At 39.7% G+C, this 19,587-nt stretch overlaps 1 protein-coding gene across 2 annotated transcripts in view; it reads left to right on the top strand.

The window, feature by feature from the left end:
* The window catches only part of MYOM1 (myomesin 1), a 147,731-nt gene that overhangs the window by 122,630 nt on the left and 5,514 nt on the right, over positions 1-19,587 (top strand). For both annotated transcript variants that reach the window (XM_045527395.1, XM_045527396.1), the window contains 11 exons: positions 3,863-3,999; positions 5,102-5,246; positions 5,998-6,057; positions 6,353-6,420; positions 9,583-9,696; positions 10,343-10,430; positions 11,427-11,465; positions 11,566-11,671; positions 14,811-14,974; positions 18,151-18,187; positions 18,442-18,464. In XM_045527395.1, the coding sequence (XP_045383351.1) occupies positions 3,863-3,999; positions 5,102-5,246; positions 5,998-6,057; positions 6,353-6,420; positions 9,583-9,696; positions 10,343-10,430; positions 11,427-11,465; positions 11,566-11,671; positions 14,811-14,974; positions 18,151-18,187; positions 18,442-18,464 (981 nt within the window). The remainder of the gene's footprint in view (positions 1-3,862; positions 4,000-5,101; positions 5,247-5,997; positions 6,058-6,352; positions 6,421-9,582; positions 9,697-10,342; positions 10,431-11,426; positions 11,466-11,565; positions 11,672-14,810; positions 14,975-18,150; positions 18,188-18,441; positions 18,465-19,587) is intronic.

Below are 19,587 nucleotides of genomic sequence, written 5' to 3' on the forward strand. Positions count from 1 at the left end.
GCATCTACTAATCTCAGCCAGACAATAAACATTGATTAAGTGTCTAGGCAACAACTGGTCCAAACAACATTTACATTTAGCTCAAAAGATGGAAAGAAAGGGTGGGGCGTCACTGTTGGGCTAGAGCCATCTAGGCCTCCCTGGAGTTCAATGATCATATGGACTTGGAGATAGAATTAATTAAGGCAGTGGACATTGCCTGATATCACTATCATTTATTCTGAGATATTTTATTTAGCACAAGCCTAAGGTGCCTGATTGTTGGTGCTAGGAGAGAAGGTAGCAGCAAATTCATGTATCCTTTTATTAGATACCCACTGTAGCATTTTGGTAGGCACAGAGGGAGAGCCCCAGGATGTGTTTAAAACAACTCTGACATTCAAGTATCGAATGTCCCAGCCCATTAAAGCAGCATTTTAAACATGACAGCTCCAGTATTTCTCTTTCCCCTGCCACTAGCAGACCAGTGAGGTCATTACATTAATGTTTTCAGTGATCTTGTTAGATAGGGATGAAAGTATGCAGGTGGCGTTAGATAAAAATAAGGATGTGCAGATGGCAGGGTAGACAGACATACAGGTAGCAGGGCAGGCTATAGGGGAATGTGGTCAAGGGCCAAAGGTCAGGACCAATAAAAACAGGAAAAAGAAACCACAACAACAAAAACTTAAAGTTGAGAACTTTTCCCAACCAGAAGCATGTGCAGAAGTTAGGAGTGTATGACCAAAGCTAACCTTTCTCTCATTAACATGGTATTAATAAAATTCACACCCCCTGACACCATGACAGCTCCAGAACCAGCCATACAAGGACAGAATATGGGAAAGTACATGATTCTGGGAATCTCCTCCCACTTCCCCGAAAAAACATAAGTATTCCACCCCCAGCTTAACATATTATTAGAGATTAACATAAAGGACAAACCCTAACCCTGAAACGAGAAACCAAAAAACCAGGACAACACCTCTGAAAAACCACACCTGACAATCTGAAGACTGGGTCAAAGCAGCATATCTAATTCCATAATTCATACTCACTTCCTCTTAGTAAATGTTGGCATGTTAGTAAAGTCATTTTATTGAGCTTTTTGTAAGGTTTTAAATGGTCTCATTTCTTACAGAATGTAATAAAGAGTATGGTATTCCTTTATCCTTTGGCACAATAAATTCTATGTTAAGCTATTTTCAAAAATATTTTGAAAACCACTAAATATATGCCTTAAGCCTACAAATAACATATTTTGCTGGAGCAAATTAACTTCCAGAGAAAAGAGCCTAAGGAAATTTAGAGCTGAGAAAAAGAAAAAAGAAAAATGCATACAGCTAAAAATAGAAAATAACTTAGTCTGTCTTGCCAGTATTCACACTAAATTGCATTGCAGAAAGGCAGGTTATTTGAATATATATTGGTACATCAAGAATTTGAGGTATTTTTGTTGGGGGGGGAGGGTATACTTTGGTATTGTCAACATCTTGCACACTAGCTCTTCATTTATAGACGTTTGTTATTATCCCTCTTGTCCACATACACTGTATGTGTGTGGATATACTCAAGGACACACACGTAAATATAGATGTGTTGGTATGTTCTCTTAGTTGTCAATATATTATATTCTAAAATTGGTGGTTGTAGGGTATTGTTGAAACAACTGGAGGAGAAAAGAGATACCAAAATATTAACAGCCAACATCAATAGAGCAATTATAACAAGCCAGGCTGTTTATAGGGTATTTAAACAGAATCTATAATTTAAACTCCACAATGACCTTAAAAAGGTCAGTACTGTAATGACTTGACTCAGCTGGTTAAACCTAGGTGTGACTTAAGAGGCTGTTCCCTTCAACACAGGCTATCCTTGTTCATGCGCCTACTGTGTTTGCTCTGTGCCCTCTGTGGCAATTCACGTGACCAGTGTTCCTCAGACAATGTTCTTATGACTCAGAGAGGACGGTAAACATTATGTGAGCTGGAGGCTTCCAGGAGGGCCCACCCTTCTCCCTCCATCACCACTCCAGGCCTCTTGGGAAACTGCCTCATTCATATATAAGGTTCCCCAGAATGGGGTCTCCAGACATTTCTAAAAGAGATTGTATTTTCCACTCTACTCGGGACTGACTTGTAGCAACCTTGAGCGTCCCGTAGGGAGAAAGCTTAGCCTCTGCCCTTGCCACCCTGGGTTCTGTCCACTGTCTGCTTCACTCAGATACCACACTCACACTGGCAAACCACCAGTGTTCAGAGTGGACGCTCAGGACAAGAACAATTTAGAATAAAGGGAATAACCCTGGTCTCAGCTCTGCTGCCCAGATACGTTACTGCTCTTTATTGGGGTTTAATTTTCTCATCAGTAAAATGAGGGGAGGAAGAAGACTAACCTTCTTGAGCAGTGGTCATTATCCACAGTGACTTAATGTGTTCTGTTACTAAATTTGATCTTCTTGATAGCACATCCATGTTAGCAGGTGAGAACACACGGCTTAAGGAGAGTAACTGGTCCAGGTCAAGGTGTGACCCTAGAGCCCATCTTCTTCCACTATGGTACCCTCAGCAGACGTCTAGCCTCCTCTCAGACCTGAATTAGAGAGAATCTATCATTGAACTTTATAGCAAATATGGAATAATGCAAAGGAAAGCATCCCTTGAAGCTTCAAAAGGGTAGTTTTAAGATAAACAGAAAGAAATATTAATGTACATTTGACACAAATTTGAAAAGGTTGTAATTTAAAACATAGCACATGCTAAAATTTTGAGTAAATGTAAGAACAGTTTAGAGAAAGTAAAGGGTGATGGTTTCCCCTTAAGGAAGCTAAGGACTACTTAACTGTGAGAAACAGCCATGCTTTTCCACAAAGTACACTCTGGAGTCACATCCGATACAAAACTATGGTTGGGGGAGCCTTTCTGGAGAGCATTTTCAAGTTACAAGAAACTGAAAAGCTGGTTTTGAGAGAATGCCAGCCAACTTTTAAAATTTCACTGAGACTTAAATGCCTTAAATGATATAGATGTAAGTCAGTGATCCCATATGATTCCTTCGCTTTCCGTGAGAAGAAAGCCATGGTGTATTTTAATATAGGTTCTCAATAGTGACTCACTTATCTGCCTCTGGAAATTTTTGCTTGGTCTTAGAACTAAAATGAACTGATATGTCACTGGGATACATAAGGTTTAAATGACCAGCTAGCTCATCTTGTATGTATAGTCAGCATTAATTTTTTTTAAATTCATTTTAAAAAAACATTTAAAAGAACCCCCAAAGTGAATTAAAATGTTTGAAAAAGTCAAATTTAACTCCTTTCTAAATATTTTGAAGTCATTAAGATATGGAACCCTTGAATGTTGGAGGTGGAAAATCTCTTGGCTAATTAGGGCATTTAGTTTAATTCTACTCATTTACAGACAAGTCAAGTGAGGTGCAAGGATATGAAGTGACCTGCCTAATATCACACAGTTTGTTAGTATCAGACTTTGGACTAGACTCCAGCTCCTCTGGGGTCAGCCCAAGTCTCTTTTCATCCCAACTTGTTGTTGCCCCTAAGGAAACCTAACCAAAGCCCCAGTATAGGGTCACAGATGTTGACTAGCGGTGCCCCTAGAGGTAAGTTCGTCCTCCTCATTTTTACAATTGAGACGACTGTGATTCCGAGAAAGTGAACAACTTGCCCAAAGTGACAGTCCCAGGATCAGAGTCCAGATCTTCTGTCCTTAATCGGAGGCTTTCCCTATAGCACTGTCCTGCCTCTGGGCTTTGCAAGAAGGTGCTACTTTGCCATTTCCATTGCCTATTTTTTTACTTGTTAGAAAATCCATATTAATATAATTGGTTACCAATATAATCAATATGTTTATTTTTATTTTTATAGTTGTCCCAGTTAAATCAGAGTTGGCAGTTGAAATTCTGGAGAAAGGGGAGGTCCGGTTTTGGATGCAGGCTGAGAAGCTGTCTGGCAACGCCAAAGTCAACTACATATTTAACGAAAGGGAAATTTTTGAAGGGCCGGTAAGGTTTTACACTTTTTAGATATTTTAAAGTATCATTGTAGAATACTCTGAGGAAGGCTTATTAAGATGTAGATAAGTTGTTATGAAAACCACTGGGTAGTGGGCCAGGTAGTTTAAATCACTCTCACAAGTAGAAAATGTGAAACGAACATACAGATTGACTATGCCGTATTATCCACACTGGGACACTTTTGAGAATGAAAGGGGGTGCTATTAACAGCTTTTCCAGGACAACGGTCACAAACCAAAACTGTCTCAGGCAAACCAAGAAGGATGGTCACTCATGAAAACAGAGTGGACTTCCTGGAAAGGCAAAGGGAGCCGATACCCTACCTGAGTCTACATCAGGCTCACATCAGGAGCCCCAGCCGAGACCTGATACATTATGTGGAGAAAAGTCCTCTTGTTCCAATGGCTCAGAAAAATGCAAATATCTTTCATTGTTTTTCTGGCTAAAAATGTGATACATCCTTATTATAAAAAATGTTAAAGACTCAGAAAGGACAGGACAGGCATAGTGGCTCTTACCTATAATCCTAGCACTTTGGGAGCCTAAGGTGGGAGGGTCACTTAAGTTCAGGAGTTTGAGGCCATCCTGGCCAACATAGCAAGACCCCATCTCTACAAAAAATTTAAAAATTAGCTGGGTGTGATGGCACATGCCTGTAGTTCCAGCTACTTGGGAGGCTGAGACAGAAGGATCACCTGAGCTCAGGAGTTTGAGGTTGCAGTGAACTATAATCGGCCCACTGCACTCCAGCCTGGGCAACAGAGCAAGACCCTGTCTCAAAAAAAAGTAATCTGGAAGGTAAAATGAAACTCTAAAATCAGCTTTTTGACAACATTTTTTGACTTGGGGTAACAAAACTTTATTTAGATTTAAGAAATTAAATTTCAGACTTTTTAGTAATCAATTCAGGTCTAGGTCATACATCCCACGTATTTCCCTTTTCCTGGACATAATATTTTAAAGAACTTGCTCAGTTGTCAAGAAATTTTATTAAAATTATGGGGTTTATTTTTATTTCATCAGGCTTATTGTCATCAAAGTAAAATATCTACCTCACTGATTTCTCTGTCTTTTCCTTTCCACACTGAAGAAATATAAAATGCATATTGATCGAAACACTGGCATAATTGAAATGTTCATGGACAAGCTACAGGATGATGATGAGGGAACATACACTTTTGAGCTTCATGATGGAAAAGCAACCAATCATTCTACTCTTGTTCTCATTGGAGATGGTAAGAATCCTGAGGAACATTAACTGGAGGACTTTGATACTCCCTTCAGTCCAAACACCCTACAGCACAAAACCAGTCGTGTGAAAGATAGTAGGAATTGTTTCTTAAATGAATTCTACTGTTCAAAATACAATTTTTAGTTAACACTTTACATAGTATTTCATTTTATAGATGTGAAACTTAATTTAAAAGAATATCACATTTATCCCTAGCCCACAGGCAAGACTATACTTAAATAGACTCATATATAAACAAATATTTATCACGAAAATTCTCCAGTGAGGGAGGTTGCAGTACAACCAAGACTATATATGTGTCTCAGAAACAAACCATCATACTATTTTACAATGCACACTTACTTTAAATTACTTAAATTGAGAAGAAAAATAGGCAAAAGTAGTACATGCCAAATCTATTAATCATATATTATAACTAGATTGTAGTAAATCAGCTGCCACAAAAACTACCAAGATTTAAAATGTAGCATTTAACAAAGCAATGGAAAGGCTGGGCAGATCTTTATATTTGCAACATCCAATACTGTTTCATTATTTCCTAGCTTTATAACCTTTATAACAAATTACTTAACCTTTCTAAGCCTATTTCTTCACCTATAAAGATTGAGAACGAGTAGGGTTATCACAATGTATGAGTGTTATAATAATGAATATAAATCACTTAGCCCAGTGGCTAGCATGTGCATTTATACTGCTCAACTCAATTTCATACTGCCTTGTTTTTCAATTTCTAGTTTACAAAAAACTCCAGAAAGAAGCTGAATTCCAGCGGCAAGAATGGATCAGAAAACAAGGTAAAAATAGGCAGTGGGAAAACAGAAAAACTTCAATTTTTTTTGTACAAAATATTCCAAGGTTATTTCCATAACAAGTTAAAATGAATATTATTAATTATGTTAATAATGCCTGGTGAATAAAAATAATGAAAATATTTATTGTTAAATATATAGATGTTAAAATATTTAAAAACCAAATCTAGAATTTTTAAAATTTGACTTAAAACATAAATCACCTTAGGATATAGGAATGGGCTTTGATTTTGCATTCGTGATTAATAGAGTAATTGGTGATGTCATTAAAATTTTATAGGTCCACATTTTGTTGAGTATTTGAGCTGGGAAGTGACTGGCGACTGTAATGTACTATTGAAATGCAAGGTAAGAGGTGGATAAATTTTTAATATTTGATTCAAGCAAAATAAAGATAAAATAGAATGTGGAGAAGAGGAAGATCAATTTTTCAACCCCTCTGTTTGAGCCAAAATGATACGGAACACATCCTTACTATTGAATGTTACTGTAAGTATTTGTTGGTAAGAAACATTTAAAATAAAACAACATAAAAAGTTGAGAAGGCAAGATGATCATTCCTATTCACTACCCATGACCTAGTTAATAAAGACACGGACTCTTTTTTTTTTATTTCAGCATATTATGGGGGTACAAAAGTTTAGGTTACGTATATTTCCCTCCCCACCACCCCCGTCCCCAGTCAGAGCTTCAAGTGGGTCCATCCCCCAGACAGTGCGCATCACACTCATTATGTATGTATACACCCATCTCCTTCCCCCCAACATCTGTCCAACACCCGATTAATGTTACTCCTAAATGTGCTCTTAGGTGATGATCAGTGAAACCAATTTGATGGTGAGTACATATGGTACTTATTTTTCCATTCTTGGGATACTTTACTTAGTAGAATGAGTTCCAGCTCTATCCAGGAAAATACAAGAGGAAGACATAGACTCTTAATTAGTAATCTCAGAAGCCCCTGACATTGTTTTTGTTTTAGGCCAAGTCTGCATTCTAAGTGGTGGACCTATTCCAGAATCAGTCCATTCACAGTGTTTTTCCTGGACCTTCTTATCTAAATTGTGAGACTGGCATAGATAGTACCTCTGCATTTCCCAGCTGTGCTGCTGGTTCCAAGCCACTGGGCTGCCTTGAGGGCAGAGGTTTGATAAAGAGTTGGCAGCTCACAACCAATTGTCTTTATTAGGTCTTTGGAAAGATTTAGAAAAAAAAATCTGTAGCACATTCTAAAGTAGTGTGTACCTTAGCGTGTGGTGTTTAGCCAAGCAAGTCATCAGAAATGTTTTGGGTGAGGAACCGTCAGATGAGGTTGGAGCTTGAAGGTGGTGCTGGCCAAAGGTCACTCCAAGGCAGAAGCATGGGTGTGGTGTTTGGCAAGGATTTGGCAGTTGTCATTATAAAAGCCAGAACTCAAGTGCCCCAGTCTCCACTAGGTCTGATAAATTCAAAGAAACAGCAGTCTACCAGAAATATATGCAAGAAAAATCAATTCTGGGTTTTAGCTTCTCAGGAAATGGCAAAACTGCTTTAAAAACTCTTCCACAGGCAGCAGCTAAAACCCTCCCCCTCTCTGTCACCTGGCTGCCCACTGCTGTGCTGCCCCCTACTCACCTTCTCATCCAGGTGGCCCCTCCTCATAATCCATCCCTGTCCCAAAAGCCCATGTGTCCCTCCTCCTCTGTGCTAGCTGTGTCTCTCTGGGAGGTGAGCTCTGGTGTCCTACCCCGATGGCTTCCCTCAGGGGAATCATTTCCTCACCCAGATTCTGAGCAACCAAGGGGAGCGCAGAAAAAGTGGTGGATATTTACACATTATGTGTTTATGCTGTTCCAATGCCCGGATAGTCGCCTTCTTTCAGCTCCTCTGATGATCCTTCCTCAGGCCACACATAGTCGTCTCTGTAAGGTGACTTCTCAGCCCAGGTAGAACGAACCTTCCTCTATCCTCCCACAGTTCTTTGTTCCATTATTGTAGCAGTTTATGTAATTTTAGCAGTTTACATACTGCGTTATAGTTCATGGAGTATGTGCAGCTAAACATTCAGACTCACTAGACTGTCATGGACCCCACCTGGCGCTAGTCTACTCAAGAATGTAGAGGGACCCCCAGCTTTCCTGAGAGGCAGTGCTGGGCATTCCTCTCCTGCAGGAGTCCACATGTGGAGCTGTTCCCTTTGCCACCTCAGATAAAAGGAAGCTCAGGTGCAAGGAGACAAGATCCACATCGGGAAGGTGTGGGAGGCAGGCATCATGGCGTCTAAAAAACCCTCATGCCCACGGATCCAGTACTTCTTGTAACAACTTCCTAAGCAGAGCTTCCAGGATCCCCACAAAGGGTGTGTCCGAATTACAAGAGATGGTGTACTAAGCAAAGCCCAAAGCTGTGGAGTCCATTTCTAGTTCCTCCCAGTCCAGATGTAGCTTTCCAACACGGTCATTTTTATTATACGTCAATGTCACCTAGTAACACAGTTTCTATTAATTCAGGGGAACCAGTTTGCAGGGTCATAAAGAATGATTGTGCATACTGGTTTCACTACAGCTACCAATGTTGGTTCCTGTGTTCATTTATTAGCTGAATTTTTTTCACATTTTAAAACTTAAATGTTCTTGTTTACAATAAGACTTAACATTTTCTTCATCTGTTGGTTTTGGAGTTGTATTTCCTCTTTGGGAAATTGTATATATTGTATCTGAGATTATTTTCTACATTTGTGTAAAGCCTTTACTTTTTCATACAATTTGAATTATACAAGAAATACATAAACATATTCTCCTTTTTTTTTTTATAGAGACAGGATCTCGCTCTTGCTCAGGCTGATCTCGAACTCCTGAACTTAAGTAATCCTCCTGCCTCGGCTTCCCAGAGTGCTAGGACATATTCTCCTTTGTAAAACATTCAAACATTATAGATAAAGCTCAAAATCCCTTTAACCATGTGAAGTTGTTCAGTCCATTTGAAATTTATGATATGATTTGTAGATCAGGATCTAAATGAGTCTCCTCAAAATTGCTAAGCAATTAATTTATTAAACCATTCCTCCCCTCCACATATATTTGCAATCCTTCATTTATCTTTTTTTTTAAATGTTTGGCTATATATTGGGACTACCCATTCTGTTCCTTTAAGAAAGCCATTTGTTTTTGTGATAGCCTATATTTTAATCTAATGGGATTTGTCTTCCTTTGGTTTTGAGATTTCTATTTTAAGTGTGTATGTTAGCATGTTCTGTATTCTATCTTTTCTTTTCTACCAAATGATTTTAAAGTCAGTTTTTACTGCTGGAAGTAGAGATGCTATTGCTTTAGGTCTATTCATTGGTATCCACTCTTTTCTAAACTCTTTTCTCCATTAAAATAGCTTTCAATTGATTTCTTTAGAAATCTGTGTCTTCCGACTCCACGTTCCGTGCTTTTTCTTCTATACCTGGATGCATTTAGAACTATTTAGTTTCATAAGAGCAAAATTTCCTTATTTCAAGAAGGGTAATTATGGTTTTTCTTGTAGGTGGCAAATATTAAGAAGGAGACTCATATTGTGTGGTACAAAGATGAGAGGGAGATATCAGTGGATGAGAAGCATGACTTTAAGGATGGTATATGTACCCTGCTTATAACAGAGGTAGGTGATTATAAATGTGAAATGTAATATATTAGCTCTGTACCCTACATTGTTCCCCAAAACAGAAATTAGAGTCGACATTCCTTTCATGCCCAGGGAATTTCTAATAGCTTATTTCCAACTGCTATAGGAACACAAAAGCTTCTCTCACCTTGGGATGTGCATGGATTTGTCAGATATACAACCAGTATCAGCTGGATAGTTCTGAGCTGCTTTTTTTTCATATATGGGCAGTTAAGTGGATCCTTCTTTGTTTGTACTTAAGCCTCATGATAAATTGTTCCCTAAAAGTACAGAGACAGTCAGACACAGTATTCATTTAAGTATAGATTTTTATCTACGTTTTGTTGAAAAGAGCACAGCTTTCGGACATATGAGATCATTATTTTTTAACAAGTGATGGCAGAGTAAAAGGTAAGGACTTTAAGCCTCAAATCAGTTATAGCCTTAGAAGGTAAAAAGTCAGAACTGCTAGCTGGTCAAATTATTATGGATAGCGTCTCCGAACCGTTCATCACTCGCATGGCTGGATGCTTGTTTAATGTGTGTTTTGATGGCAGTTCCATAAATCAAGAGCCTTAAAAATGCAGACACCATACCCTGTGGCTATGATAAGCTGCAATGTGGCATATGCGTTCACCCTTAGTTTTCCAAGAAAGATGCTGGGATTTATGAAGTTATCCTGAAAGATGACCGAGGAAAAGATAAGAGCAGACTGAAGCTTGTGGATGAAGGTTAGTCCACCAACTGCCGGGGGCTGTTTTTTCTGTTCCATATGCAGTTTTCCAGGATTATGATTGAGGTTGGGCTGATTATTGAAGTCATGCTGATTTTTTTGTCCACAGATTTTGGTTTAATTAAAATTCCAGCAGAGTGAACTACTGTCTTCAATGGTGAAGTATTCAAAAATACTTCACCGTTAGTCTTTCTAGAAATCAGAAATATACTTTTGATCCTCAGAGAATTTACAGTCCACAGTCTACAAGGGGTCTGTTTTCAATTTAAATCATCATTTTTGTTTCAACTCTAAAAAATTGTTCCAGGATCAAAAACTTCTAAAGAGGCATGACGAAAAATAGTCCACTCTTAAAGGTAGCAAGAAAGATTTATATAGGAAATTTGAAGCCTCACAGTTATTAGCAAAGCAAGAAAGCAATTTCCATTTGTCAGAAACTACCGAGGACAAATATATCATGATAAAGAAAACCTACATGGGACGCCCCAGACTTCCAACTTTGTTCCTTAGCAAGATCTTTTGACAATATTGCTAACACAGCAGAAGTCTGACCGATTTCACCTTCCTGTTCTTGGTAGAGCAGGGCTAAATGTGTTTATTGGCAGAAACCACTATTAGGCTGAGGAAGACCAGGGGACCTAGATGGTTAATTCATTATGAACTGATGATACAGATAAGAAAACATCCTCTAATGTAAACCAAGGCTTCCTGGGACTTAAGAAAGAGAATCCTAAAGCCAAGAACCTTCCTGGAAATCTCACTGTAGCCCTTTCTCTAGAATGTAAATATGGCAACAGTTATAAAGAATTAAAAGGAAAATATCAAAATAAGCAGAGATCTTTAAAAACCTGGTAAAAATTGAGTTAATTCCTCAAAGAGAACTTGTCCAATTCCCTTTACTAGACAAGGAAGTTTTGAGAACTAACAATTTGAGATTTGACTTTACATTGAGCATTTGTATGCTAAAGTTTTTACTGTGAACCTCTACCCACAGCCTTTAAAGACCTGATAACAGAAATATGCAAAAAAATAGGTAGGTTAAAGTTTTCATACTACAATATTATCATTATTATTCTCCCGCCAGGATGGGCTTACAGGTGCATGAAATGTGCTGTGTTTTTCTTTTCTTTTAGCTTTGTCTGCTACAGACCTGAAAATTCAGAGCACAGCTGAGGGCATCCGGCTGTACTCTTTTGTTACTTACTACCTGGATGATCTGAAAGTTAACTGGTCCCACAAGTAAGTAAATAGGAACTTAATTGCTGTGTAAAATTCTTTCTCTGCTGGGGAAGGGGGAAATGAGAAAAAAATCTTCTGTTTCTCTCAAGTAGGGAGTCTTCTTAATTCTCAAGTCTGATGTTGATGAACATAGCACAGAAACACCAGGGCATTCCCTTGCTGTGAGGTTAGCTCTCTCCCTCTGTTTGTACATGCTGAGGCCAGTAATGGCTACAGTGCATCTTTCTCTGTGATCTAAGAAGTTTCATAATTAACAGATGTCTCCATAATGTAAACCCCCACCTCCAGACAGTCGTGCCTGGGCTACCTCTGCTCTGCCAGGTGTCCAGAGCCACATTCTTAGCCTTCTCTTTCCATACACAGTTAACACATCCTATGGACTGGAATAAAAATGAAGCAGTGTGCACCGACTTTCCCACTGTGTGAATTAACGGCCGTTCACCAAAGAAGCCTAATCCAGAGGAGTGCCCAAGATTATTGGTGGTGGTGGTGGTTACCGCAGTTGGCATAGTTGGGCATTAGCATGTTTCTTGTGTATCCTCAGAAGGCTTTAGAGATCTCAAGATGACTTTGGGGAATATGTATTTGAACTGGGTTGAACCTGAAGATCTGTTCTAATCCCGGGCTACCTTTGTGGAGTTATAGAGGGATTATATTCAAGTTCACTTCTGGGATTCCAAGAGCTGAAATAGGTTTCAAAATGGAACCCTCCCATACACACTCTTGCTGGTGTCCTTAACCTCTGTGCTTCCTTGAAAGATTCTGAGCTGAAAGGGAACAGAGGCCTGGCGTAGATAATCTGATGGGGCACAGCCACTCTCAGTCCAGTTTTAAGATGTAGCAGACACACATTCCAAACCACCAAATTTTCCTAAAAGCCCCACTGAGAAGGCCACGTGGTATCTCCAGGAGGATGCAGATAACAGTGTTTATTTGTACGGTACTTTTAATAGGCACTGACAGTATGCCGGGCTCTGCTCCAAGCTCTTTAGGTATGTGATTTTATTTCATCGCCACAATGCTATGTGGCAGGTACACCTCACTTTCATAATGAGGGAGCTCAGACTCTGGCAGGTGACTTTGCCCAAGGTCACACAACTAAGAGACTCGTAGAGGGCTGAGCCCAGACAGCCTCCCTCCAGAGCAGCTCATCATGGCCTCCCCACCCGGCGCCCTCGTTGCATAAACTCTAGATTGCACAGTTAACTAGAGCCGGGTCCCACAAAGCAGTCATTTGTGTTTACTTTAAAATGACTTTATTGTTATATAGAACAGTGTTTTTATTATTATTTCCTTAGTCCTAAAAATGAGAAATAGTAAAATTTCAGTGTAGAATGCTTGGGGTTTCATTCCTTTGTTCTGTTTTCTTCAGAATACATTTTAGGAAAGTAATTATAAGTTAAAATAGATCAAATTCTAGGAATTTCTCTGTGACATCTAGGACATTCTCATATATCAGACTGAAGAATGAGAGAAGTAAAATTCATTGAATCATCAATCAAAAAGCTTTATATCTTCTCTATAAGAATTACTTGTTTAAAAAATTAGAATATTGAAAATGTGTTTTGAAGAAATTGTTATTAGACTAGCAAGGCATAAGCTTCTTACATTATTTGGTCTAGTCAGCTACATGAGTTTTTTGTGTATTCATGTTCCTTTAAGATTCAATAATCTAGGATTGTCTTTGCTGTCTACATGTGCCATTGTGGGAAAAAAAATCTTAGGTTTTAGTCCTGACTTTGCTGGTATCTTCCCTTGTGATCTTGGGCAAGTCATTTAATTTTTTGAATATCAGTTTTCTCTTTTATAAAATAGGAGCAATAATACCTATTCTATCTGAAGCACTTTACAAACGTAAGGTACTATTATGCATGTTAGCCAGAGATTAAAGAATTCAAACATTTATTGTGACAAAGCAGAGAACAATCTTTCTGTGTAATTCTAGACATATCTATTGCTCAGGCTAAATTTGTAGGGTGCAAATGAGTTTCTTTACCCTATATTTTATGGCATTTTAGTTTTTGATATCTTTTTAGATAATAAATAAGCATTCTTTGAAGAATATAGTGGTATAAGAAAAATGCTAAATATGTATTTGAAAGCTAAAACGTTTTTGGTGGAAAATTTGTTCTATGTTTTTTAAAGTTCATTTTGTTTGTTACAACTACAAACATAAACATGCTTGTTTTAGAAAACACATTTATAATATTGTATTACAAGTTAGAAAAATTCATAATATGATATCATCCACAGTTTTACTAGCCAAAACATGAACAATTTGGAGCACTTCCTTCCGGTGTTTTTTTCTATGCGTGATTGTTGCTATAATAGTTTTGTATACTGCTTTTTTCTTATTTCCCCACATTTTTACAAACTCCTCATAAAGTTTCTTGTGACATCATTGAGAGTACATCTAACTCCTTTTTTCTTATTTCATCTATAACAGTAGCATTTCTAGACCAGCAGATCACAAAACAAAGGGCTATATCTCCTTTTATTCTCCTGTAGAGAATATAATGCATGAGTCTGCTCATGGCCTACTGTAGAATCCAGAAAAACTCACCCAGGAACAGAGAACGTGCCTCATTCACTTTGGCAGCAACTCTGCTTTTCATTCACTCTTGGCTCTACTACCAAGTGCATTTTTACCTATATTTTAAAAGGCTTTGTAACAGCATATGTCAATAGATATCAGCCACAGATGAGACTCCAAAGTGCATTTTTGACTAGCTTGTAAAGTCTGATTTATAGCCACAGATTCTCTGTATGAAGTGTGCAGTAAAATAATATGTAGTTTGGCCTTTTAGCTTTAAAGATTCCCTTAGTCCTACAAATAAACCCAAGCAAACACAAAGATAATTAATACCACTGAGAAGTGTTGGTGTTGCAATCTGTCCTGGGCCCCAGATTGCTATGAAGAGTAAAATAAATGTTCAGACACTACCAGGCCAGGGCCTTGGAATCCCAGCTCTGTACATCAGGGCCCATAATGTCTCTGAAGCGGAAGAATAACATGTGCAGATCCCATGTTTTTTTGAAAGCCTGTAAAACTTTATGATAAGACCTTCAGTAAGAGACAAAGTTAAGATTAGCTCTGGATGAAAGCAAACACTGAGGATGTTTTCTTTGATTTTAACAGTGGGACAGCTATAAGGTACTCAGACAGAGTTAAGAGTGGGGTCACCGGGGAGCAGATCTGGCTGCAAATCAATGAGCCCACTCCAAATGACAAAGGGAAATATGTGATGGAGCTCTTTGATGGCAAAACTGGACACCAGAAGACAGTGGATCTTTCTGGACAAGGTAAACAGAAATTCTGCAGGTTCAAACTTACTATAGAGGAGTGGACCTTTTAAAAAAAAATGAAGGGTAAAAAGAGGCTATTATGTCGATGATGTCAAAAGAGATATGATGTTGGTGATGTCAAAGAACAAAATTTCGCCAGGTGCGGTGGCATGTGTCTGTGATCTCAGCTACCCAGGAGCTAAGGCAGGAGGATCACTTGAGCTCAGGAGTTAGAGACCAGCCTGGGCAACATAGCAAGACCCCATCTCTAAAAAAAGAAAAGTGTATGAATAAAAATTATTTTTAAAAAAGAACAAAATTTCAACAAATTAAGTTTAAAAATCTAATTGGCTTTTATTAGCAAGTCATGAATTGGGCAGTAGCCCATCTACGAAACAGAAGGGCACTCTGCTGGCCATGGCAGGACAATTGGTTTTTGTAAGGTAGCTTGAGCAGGATCAAGGAAACAGCACAGTGTAAAAAGCAGATTGGTTGGCATCAAGGTGCTTCAGGTTAATTTCCATGTGGGATTAAAGCAGAGGGGACTTCTTTATCATGCTGGCGCAGGTTGACTGAGTCCCTTCTGATTGGTTGCTGTGAATCTCCTGTTTTTTGGAAAACTGGCCTATTTTAAAGTTCGGTTTGATTATGTGGCACCTAGTACAAGGCCAGACTCCATTCCTGTTTGGTCTGCTCTGCTGAGGCCTAAGTGCAGGAGCTACCGAGCAAATCAGTGGCCTCCCGTGAACTTTATATTTACCAGTGATTGTGATAAAACAGTTTTCATTCAGCCTTGGCGGTTGAAGCAAGAGTTCAGTGGGTGAAGAATCAGTGAAAAGTAAGGGGGAGACAGTGCGTGAGGAAAGGAAGGAAGCATTGCCCTTCCAGGGCGACACTTTAAAAGAGGGGCAGGCTGACACAGTCACTTAAACAAGAACGAGCACTGGAAAAGGATTGTTTTATGGTGACTAATATTTGAGCAGGTTTGTAGAGTCCAAGAAACCAGATGAGTGAGAAGGACTGAGACGCGAGTGAGGGGGAATCGTTGACAATCACAGTTCTGAAGAACGGAAGGTTTGAGTCCCAGGGCAGAGGCGACTGGGGGAAGGAGCAGGCATACCTGTTCTTCAGAACCCAGAGGGGTGTGAATAAGCAGAGACAAATATTGAGGTGAACAGAAGGAAGTTGGAGAGGTCGGGTTCTTATGGCCTCAGATTTCTTAGCAGTCTGCTGAAAGAATGAGGGATTCTGGAGAGAAGAGAAGAGAGTTATGAGAGATGGAGACAAAGGTTTCCATCTAAGAGCAAAGACAAAAGGTGAGGTGCAGCTATTAATGAAAATTTTTTAACTTAAAACATGCACAATTAGAAGTAAAAAGTTAAAAACAATGTGCCGTTCCTCCGTCTCCCAGTAGTAGCCTCTTCATCTTATTCTTTCCTATAAAAATGAAGCAGTCTACATTGTATTAAAGTAACTAAAGGAAGCTGGAGACTGACTTTTTCCTCCACTTCTTCGTATAGTAAAATACAATCTAAATATGCAATAACTCGGTTTTTTTCATCATCCTCAGAGAGTAGGTTCATCATTTAGAGAGCAGCCTTTCAACTCTGCCTGGAGTTTATTTGGTGCTGAGTCCCTTTATCCCCATCCCCACCCTTCATAACTGGAAGGGCCCCTGCGGGACGGCCGTGTCGGAATGGCTGCTCCTGAGTGACACGGGCTGTCTAGGCCACACTCTGCCTGCGTCACAGGTGCACAGCGACAGGGGATTTCTTCTGCAGCCCATCTGACCACCTGAAACACAGTAGGAGGAGGGGAGCAATACGTGGGTGGATAAATTTAAATTTTTTCTAAAACTTTATTTATACTCTCTGGCCCACCAAAGCTTATTGAACTACCCAACTCTCAAATCCTCCTTAAGCAAAAGGCTGTGGAGTGTCTTGCCAGCATTGCCACTGTCCCCAAACACAGATTGGCTCAGCCGTGCCCATCTCCTCTCAGTGTGGTGGGGGCACAAAGAGCAGCACTCAAAGCTCAGGTCGGGTTGGCCTGACCAGTACCCCTCTCATTCTACAGATGAGAAAAAATAAGGACCAGCGATTTTAAGCCCAGCTTTGTACCTATTTTTCCATCTGTAAAATAAGGGTGAGGACAAGTATTATATAAGTATTCTCTAGAGACTTAAAATATTATGATTCCTAAACCACAGAGGATCTTACAGGTGAGGTAAGAGGGATTTCAAAATGAAGCCGCCATTTACCCTGAAGTCTTCAGTCAAAGTGGCTCACTTTGCAGGCACAGAGAAAAAATTATTTTAGAATTACGTAGTTCTCATTTCCTTGTCTCACTTGTCTTTTGTCTCATCTCCATCACGGCATAAGAAACACTGCTTCAGGCAAGCACCGTGTGATTACAGAAACTCATTGTGCTCTTTTGCCCAAATAGACCAGACAACATAACATAAAGGTGTTTAACTGTCTAGCTAGGATGCTGTGATGTCTGCAATAACTTAATTGAAGACAAAGCTTTTCTGATGCTCAGGATGCTTATCAGACAACTAATTTTTATTTGAAACAGGCTTTTGGGCAGGGCGTGGTGGCTCACACCTGTAATCGTAGCCCTCTGGGAGGCTAAGGCGAGAGGATCGCTTGAGCTCAGGAGTTCGAGACCAGCCTGAGCAAGAGCAAGACCCCGTCTCTACTAAAAATAGAGAAATTGGCTGGGTATGGTGGCATGTACCTGTAGTCCCAGAAACTCAGGAGGCTGAGGCAGGAGGATTTCTTGAGTCCAGGAATTTGAGGTTGCTGTGAGCTAGGCTGACGCCACAGCACTCTAGCCTAGGCGACAGGGTGAGACTCTGTCTCAAAAAAAAAAAAAGAAAAAAAAGAAACAGGGTTTTGTTCCCATTTTTTTTCTTTGGTGGAGCAAACCTTTGCCTTTCCATTCGAGGGGTTGAAGGTCTCTCACTGAGTTGAAAGCTTCTAAAATCTATTATTTCACATTTTGTGCCTAGAAAGTATTTGCTTGTCTTGTTATGTACATTGAGCTGTGGAGTTAATGCTTAGACACAGTCTTATTCAAAGTTGGTTTAGTCATGTCTAGACTGATCATGACCTCGAGTTGTGAATTTTAATCAGCCCCTGTGTGGTCCATTCTAGGTGAGAAAATTCTAACTTTTCTTTTTTCTCTTAAAGCATTTGACGAGGCTTTTGCTGAGTTCCAGAGGTTGAAGTAAGTCCCTTGTCCTAGTAAATGTCACTCCCATGCACTAAGTTCTCTGGAAACTTGTGTACTGCTTGCCCATCCAAGTGTTAGAAAGAGTCTTTTATGTCAGCCAGTGCCGTAAAAGCAGCACTTACCACTGTTATATTGAGCAGCAAGTTGTTTCTGCGGCAATGAAATACAGTCAAGATGAACTACTTTGAAGTAACACTAAAACACAATTCTTCTTTGTTTGTATGTTTGTTCGTTTCTCTCAACCACAGACAAGCTGCCATTGCCGAGAAAAGTAAGTAAACCTCTTTCACGTTTACTCCTGGTATAGATTCAAAATATAATTTTATTTTGCCATTATGACTACAGATGGAAGACAGTGGAGTGGTTTTTCTTTTCTTTCTTTCTTTTGTTTTTAAAATCTTAGGTGTTCTACATATGTTTTCATTTTAGTCTTTTGAGAAAGAATGTCTATGGAAAGAGGGTCTCAGGTTACATTATAAGAATTTCACCTGGCCCTTGTCTTGAGGTATCACCCAGACATCCTGAGAAATCACTTCACTGCAAATCACACCAAAGGTTGATAGTCACTTGCAGGCACAACGTACCAGAAAAATATGTAGCCATTAAGGAAGAGAAACATCAGGACACATGGTAAATTTGACATCAGGTAAATCACCAACAAGTGCTGTGCATTTTCCTACCAGCCCCTGTAAGAGAAAAGACGCTGAGTAAGGCCTTCCTTACTCTCATTTAATGAGACACAGTCCGAGGGAGCAAACGCCAAACTGTCAGTTCTGCGTGCCCAGAAACGTACTCACTGCTGCGCTTCTGTCTGCTGTTTGCTTCACACACAAAGATTTTTAGAACACAGTCTTACAGGATCCCAGAGGTCACAGACTAATCCATAATACTAATTCAGTTTCTCTCTCAGTGTGGGAGCCAGAATTTAAAATTTTTTATGAGTTAAAATGGTAGAGTCGATTGGAGCTGGGTTTGAAGGAGAAGGAGAGAGAAATGAAGTCTTCCCTCCACCTGCTTGTGGCTCCAGGGCCTTCAGGATGGACTTCGGACCTTTAATTTGCACTGTGTCCCAGGGCTCCTTTCTCCTCTTTCCCTCTCCTGGCCCAGGCCCTGCGTCTGTGAGGCTGCTGCTGGTGGTAAAGGGGCAGGTGCCGGTGCCGGTGCCAGGGGCACAGAAGCACGGTGGGGGTGGTGCTGGGACAAGAAGGAGCATTTCTTGTCTGGCACCGAGCAAAGCCCACATCTCCAAGCAGTGTCCCCACCTCCTCCGATGTTTGATCCTCCAGTTTGTGAACTCTGTAGAGCTGGAAAAGACCTTGGAGACCTTCTAGCTTTATGTTTTTTAAAGTTTTATAAGCCACAGAACACTCATTTCAAGCAGTCTTCCACACAGA

The sequence above is a fragment of the Lemur catta genome, chromosome 16 (assembly GCF_020740605.2).
Source record: "Lemur catta isolate mLemCat1 chromosome 16, mLemCat1.pri, whole genome shotgun sequence".
Lineage (NCBI taxonomy): Eukaryota > Metazoa > Chordata > Mammalia > Primates > Lemuridae > Lemur > Lemur catta.